This window comes from Cynara cardunculus (assembly GCF_001531365.2).
Source record: "Cynara cardunculus var. scolymus isolate 2C chromosome LG 8, CcrdV1, whole genome shotgun sequence".
NCBI lineage: Eukaryota > Viridiplantae > Streptophyta > Magnoliopsida > Asterales > Asteraceae > Cynara > Cynara cardunculus.
In genome coordinates, this window is record NC_037535.1 from 25,176,699 (window position 1) to 25,183,785 (window position 7,087).

General features: G+C 33.9%; 1 protein-coding gene and 1 pseudogene across 1 annotated transcript; both read right to left on the bottom strand.

Moving 5' to 3' along the window:
• Nucleotides 1-645, bottom strand: LOC112516371 (stellacyanin-like). The gene is made up of 2 exons (XM_025123380.1): nt 462-645; nt 1-365 (listed from the first exon to the last, which is right to left on the bottom strand). The coding sequence occupies exons 1-2, from the start codon at nt 643-645 to the stop codon at nt 1-3; spliced, it is 549 nt and encodes a 182-aa protein (XP_024979148.1).
• Nucleotides 646-2,120: 1,475 nt separating this feature from the next.
• Nucleotides 2,121-5,617, bottom strand: LOC112517416 (annotated as a pseudogene).
• Between the last annotated feature and the right edge of the window lie 1,470 nt (nt 5,618-7,087).

Here is a 7,087-nt window from a genome sequence, read left to right on the forward strand (position 1 = left end):
CTACGGCTTCCATGAAAACAATCCTACACCTACCATAACACCAACTACAGACACATAAAGCAAAAAAATTGTTACAGATTCCGGCGAACCACACGGAGCCATGGCACTGGAGTAAGGGTTTTCCGGCGAAGTACCTATCGTCGGCGGGAATGGCGAAACAAGTTCAGGACCCATCACTTCCACCTTCATATTCTGACCTTTTTTACACCGGTCACGATCGCCGCTGATGAAATAAACAGTACCCATCGTGTAGAGGTGGATCACGGTGTCGCCGTCGTGGTGGATGGTGATCGGAGTACTCGAATTGCAGTGGTAAAACCCCCATTTTTCAACCGTCGCCACCGAATCGTTTTTGTAACGAAAACCTGTTTCAAGTAACATCAAATCCAACGTCAGTTTCGATAAAAAAGAAAGGGAAAATTTCAAATTTGTGTGAAAAGTGAAAAAGGAGTTGAACCGACGGAGTAAATCTCCGACGTGGAATCGTCGTCGGGAAGCCCAGACATTGTAGAGTTGGGTTTCGTTGGTGGCCGGAATTCGCCAACCGACGTCACCACCAACTTGGAATTCCTTAGCGGTGGTGATAGCGACAGCGAAGATGAAGAAGAAGCAAAGAGATGAATTGGAAGTGGAAAGGGAAGCCATTTTTGGGGGGATGCAAGGTCTGAAAGTGGGGCGGTGGTGGTGGGTTTATAAAGGTGGCGGAGGTTTGTAGGGAAATTAGGGTGATCGTGGTGGACGTGGGGGTGGTTATTTCATTGCTTAAAATGTTTGTACGGAAATTAATATTTGACTTGGTCAATATGGTTTATTGTAGATTCCATAGCCGTTTTTAGTTGGAAAAGGGTGGATTTTTCTAAAAATAATTAGACAAAAATAATGTTTCAGGTTATTAAGAGATGAATCTTGTTTAGCAAAAAAAAATTATTTTTTAATGGTTTTAAAACATTTTGAATGATTTTGACATTTTGTATCATGAACCTCCATTAATCATTAAGCGTCTTAATTTCATTGTAAACAATTACCGAATAATTATATTTTATTTTGCATTACATCATGAGAGTCTTTTAATCATTCTGATCACTTAATTGTTCAGCACTAAATCATTCAACAAATTTCATACAGCTCCGTTAAAACCCTACGATATTGGATAACCATTTTAAAGAATATGGACAGGTTTAGAGAATGAAAAAAAAAAATCAGTCAGACTTATCTAATTCAGTATATAATTATAATCAATTAATTTTTTTATATAATTAATATTTTGGTCAAAAAATTTCACATTATTAAATACCAACCACCTCTAATCTATACCTATATTATAAAACATTTGACAAAAACTCTTAAAAACCATTTTTTATACATAAAGTACTGTTTAGTTATGCATATTACTTAAAATTCAAGATCGCAAGTAATTGTGCGTACGTACAATAGCTTCATTTTTTAATTTGTATAACTAAATATAGATAAACATAATCAAATATTAAATATATATCTCATTTTAAATATAAAAAATCTAAAATATAATTATGATTATCATTAGTTATAACAAAATACTTAATTATTATCTTTATAAAAATTATATTATTAAACAATAAATAAATTATTTCGTTATTAAATTTAAATTAAATTATAAATAAAATATTGAGTTAAAGAAATTTCACAAAAAAAAAACAGAACTTTAAATAGTAAATTTGATATTAATATCAATATATTTGTTTTCCAAATTTTTATAATATATTTATATTTATATTTTATTAAAAAATAAAAACATTATCGTTTTCTCAAAACCAAAAAACCGTATTATATCGACATTGATATATTATAAAACGAAACATTAAATTAAGATAGATCTCGTTATATTATGTGAACACCCTTATAGTATATAGTATATGAATATGTCATATAACACGTCTCGGATCTCGATTTTAAAGTATCAGGTGGTTAAATATTTTGTTGTTGAAGTACGTCATCTTACAAATAGTTTGTTCTTACCCCGTGTACTTTCACGTTTTTTTTCCTATATTTTTAGATAATTTTACATAACTTGTGATTATATATAACTTTCTGAAAACTTCATCTCTATCACAATGGCAGGAATTAAGAAAAGCCCAACCGAACTACACCACAAACATCAGGTCCGAAATCTTGGACACCATCGATTTCGCAGAGGTGGCCATGGTTCCCCCCGATTCACGAGCATTCCGACTGCCATTTCGAAGCCGATCGGACGACAAGGCGATCACTTCCGAACTTCTGCTCGATAGCACAAATCCAAGATTGTTGGATCTACTGCTAAGAGCCTGGTTTCACCCCGATAATTAGACTTCCATTAATTTGCATCCCGTCCTTGTTAAGCACTTTCTCAGCATAGGCTTGACTCTGAATCGTCAACAAAATATTACAGTTTACAAAAATCACACCGAATTTGAACCGACTGAATCTTTAGATGATAGAAACCTGATAAAGAATGTGAATGCAATTAGCATCTCGTGGACGTGGAACATGTCTCAGAATTACACCGCATCTTTCGAATTCTTGCAGGATCACGTTTGTGTCGGAAGGCGAAAACCTGCAAATGCACAGTAAGAGGCAACCTCTGAATTGTTAAGAGGTGAATCTTGTTTGGCAAAAAAAAAAGTCTGTTTCTTAATAGTTCTAAAACCATCTGAATGATTTTGTATCCTGAATCTCCCTTAACCATTAAGAGCCCTAATTTCGTTGTACACAATTACTAAACAATTATATTTCATTTTGCACTATATCGTGAGAGCCTCTTAATCATTCTGCACCAAACTATTCAGCAATTGCCAAACAACCCCTAAATAGTTCAAGTATACATCTATATCAAAACAAAGGAAACCCGATAGATCTTTCAAACTAATTATGGTAAGTTAAAAAAAAAACAAATCAAACAAACCCAATAAGTACCTACCTCGCTACAACAAAATTGGGTCTATAGAGCAGCAAAAATGTTCGTAAAGGTGTTGTAATAAGCTTATATCATGCTTTTGGGCTTCTTAAAGACTTTTTAGGACACTTCTGAAAAAGTGTCTTATAAAACAAATATCCTATAAAAATATATGTTTATAGGACACCTCTTAAAAAGTTCTATAAAAGGCTAATAGAACGCTTTGTTTTAAAAGTGTCCTCTAAAGCTTGTTATGACGTTACTTAAACACTTTTAGATATGACATACAAAATGTCCTATAAACTTAACTCCTATAAAGTAATCAATTAAGACACTCCAATAATAACACAGGTGCCACTGTATTATTTTGTTGGGTGCAACCATATATTTCTTGAAACTACAATAATAACACAAGTTTCTCCTGCCAGAGTTTGTTTGCAATCTTTTCTCCCCTTCCAAGTGCAGGTTCGAATCGCATTTTCTATCATTTTCTTAGTTTTTAGCTTTTAGTTTCAAGTTTATTATGTTTCTAAATAATGGCAGAAACATCACTTTTCTTCACCAAAGAAGCCTACATGCAATAACCCCAATCTACATAGTTTTAAGAAAAGCTTTTGACTAGCGATCAAATGTCTAAAATACCCCTTGATAAAGAAAAAACTCTGGACCAAAGCAACTAATTTGAGCATTGGAATGGGCAAAAAAGTAAATTAGGATAGAATACTCAAAAGTCAAAACAAAGTGTTGCATTCTTTTTTCTAGAGGAGTGGCATACGGGTATATAATTCAAAAGGAAGTTGTCTAAAACTACCTGTAGGTGGTAGAGGTCTAGAGTGGTTGATCATTCTCTCGGACCAGCTACTGATCATCGCCTTGGTAAGCTATTCCCTCACCAACTAGCTACTCGACCCAAATTAAATAAGATAAGATAGCTTCTTTATGTTCCAATATTCTTGACAATACTTTCAACCCTTTGAACAAAAAGTGGCAAAAGAAGGAAAATCATGGACCAACCCCAACATCTCCACCGCATGAACTCATGACATGATCATCTTAGGGTGATCCTTTCGTCGGCGGGATGCTCCTTTTACTTTATGAAATGGGTAGAATAATCACTTGGTTAGCATTCTTAAGGCCAAGAAGTCGGCTCTTTATATTAGATGCCAGCCTTATAGAAGATACAACTGGTGCATCCGTCTGTCCAGAGGAAACCTTTGCACGCCTCCATTACCTTTTGGGAGGCCTACACCTCATAGAAACTACCCTTTTTGATATTTTGATTTCATTTTTTAACATGACAAGAGAATAGAGGATATGCTCACTACATCAACAGTAAGATGAATGATGACTTTGTTATGTTTCTTTATAATGTTAAGTGAAAGAAGCAAATGAAAACTCAACATCGAACCAGAGGTAAGATAATGGGAAACTGTTGTCCCCCAACTCCCCAAACTAGGAGTATTAAAACTGTATGCTCATATTGAATGACTTTCGGAATGCAATATTACTATCGCCAAGATGGAAGTACAACCAGTAACTGTGAGAATACATGGAACCACCACATTACTCTCCAAAAGATCGTTTAATGAGAGAACAAAAGTTCCAACACATATACACGAAAATGACAGACATCCAAGTTTAGCCAACGTGAAACTCTAACACGCTTCTCCAACCGAGGCTGTCAAGTCCCTAGACTGGTAGACATTGGCTTTGATATCATGAGAGAATATGTGGAAGTCCTTGCTGAGAGAACGTAAGTTCCAACATATATATATAAAAGAAATGGCCCAAGTTTATCCGATTTGAGACTCTTTAACATTCACCATTTATCAAGTGAGATAGAAGGGCTGAATTCATGTGTTGATGACCATCTACAATGGCAGGTTTTTCCCACATAAACTTTGAAAGGCTGAATCATGTGTTGATGCATAACAAGGCAAGTTTCTACAACTAGATTCATGTTAAAGTCTCTTAAGAGTACAACTAGCATATCAAATTGTTTATACACCAAATCATATCAACTATATAATTGCATAGAAGCTTAACTTCATCATCATCAAACTGTATCTAACAAAATAACCAAATATTGCAGAATCAACAGAAGATAGGAAAATACCCATAAACAGTGACCCATTCTTCCTCGTCCAGGTTACCCACGGGCAAAGAATTCCTCTGAATCTCTGGTCTCGCAACCTCTCTAGGTGAAGGTCACGTGATCATAACCCATGGCTGATGATGAACGGCACCTTGAACTGGACCCTCTCCTTTATCATCGCCACCACCAATCGCTCCTTCCTCCTGACGACCACCAATTCAAACTCCCGACAGTACTCTGTTTACTCTGCAATTGCTGATTCCCCGTTGAATTAAGCTTCGATGACTTGGTGACGATGTTGAAAATAACTTGGATGGAGTTTGAGCAGGAGTTCTAGGGTTTGAACTAGGTTCGGGTGAAACTACCGGGTAGTCTGGAATCCCGGATTTAAGTGAGTAATGGGATCGATCTTCGAGCGTGAACATGGGAGGTGGTGGAAGATCAGAGGTTGAGAAATTTTCACGCCATACGGCGGAGACGGCGGCAGCTTGACTGGTGGTTGTGAATTTACCGGATGCATTCCGACGAGCGGTGCCTGGGGAGGCCAAGTCATTGAAAAATAACGATTGTCTAATGCTTGATTTCGGTGTTCTATGAATTGTTGAGCTCATTTTCGGCTTTTTTGACGTCTGAATCCATCGATGAAAACGAATTCCACAATTCGCAATCTCACTTCCATTTTGTTCAAATGGTTTGATATAAAATAATTATGTGTTCAGATGATTAAGAGAATACGAAATATAATCGTTTATAATGAAATTAAGACATTAAATGATTAAAAAAGTCCAAGATATAAAATCAGTATTTTTAGAACCATTAAGACGGAGAAATTGTTTTTGTCAAACAAGATTCACCTATTAACGATTCAAATACTGTATCTTAAATTGAACTATTAAGAGTTAAACAAACAACCCTTAAATTCAAACGAGTGAAGTCATTATTACGTAATCCAAAGGAGAAAATCCCGTTTATACAAATGAAGATCTATACAGATAGGCAAACATGAAAACTTGTAGTACACATATCGACATATATGTTATGAACTCGATATATATAAACAATCTCAATACAATAAACACTTTTATGTCCTAAAATAAATGTCCACAATAAAAATGACATATAGTTTTAGGAACATGTAATAAGTACGCTTTTAAGTTTGATAGCAGAGATATAAACTTTTATCATCTCATAATTAAGGATAAAATGGGAAAATAAAAATTAAGAGCATCTCCAATAGAGGTTATTATACAAGAACTCAAAAGAGGTGAAGTTATTATAAGAAGTCACCATGATGATAGTTCTTACAATTCGCTTCAATGTTTGTTTATGGACAAATTGTATAAAAATATAACGTACTTTAACTTTATTCCTATTTTTGGTAACATACTTTCAAAAGTTTCATTTTGGTATTTGTGATGTAAAGTTTTAAACATTTAAATACCTGGATAACAGGTTGTAGTATTAACCGGTTATCATGCTGATGTGGCGAGTGATGTGATATCTAACTGAGTATTATTTGTTGAAACATAAACTAGATACCACATCAATATGGTAACCAATTAATATTTCAACCGATTACTCGGATACTTAAATGTTTAAAACTTTACATTTTATATATGAAGATGAAAGTTTTGTAAGTACGTTACATAAAATAAAAATCAAATTAAAATACGTTATTTTTTAATGTAATTTGTCATTTATTTATGAAAAACTTGCATTGAAGATGCTATTTTTTAAGATAAATTAAAATATAAATATATTTTTATTTATATTCGTATTAACTAATTATATCTATACTATATTATAAAGTATTTGACAAAAACTCTCAAAAACCATTTTTTATGTATCAATTAGTGTTTATTGATGTATATTACTTCAAATTCAAGAAAAAATACATGTAAATTGAGTATAAGTACAACTTACTAAAGTTTCATGTTTGAATTCGTATAATTAACTGCAGATAAACATAATCTATACTATATTATAATGCGTTTGACTAAAACTCTTAAACTCTTAAACTCTTAAACTTTTAAACCCGTTCATCCCTAAACGATTTCATCCCTATCCGATTTCATCCCATA

Coding starts and splice junctions, on each gene's coding strand:
- LOC112516371 (XM_025123380.1), bottom strand. CDS start 645: ATGGCTTCCCTTTCCACTTCCAATTCATCTCTTTGCTTCTTCTTCATC. Junction 366..461: donor CCACGTCGGAGATTTACTCC/GTCGGTTCAACT, acceptor TACTTGAAACAG/GTTTTCGTTACAAAAACGAT.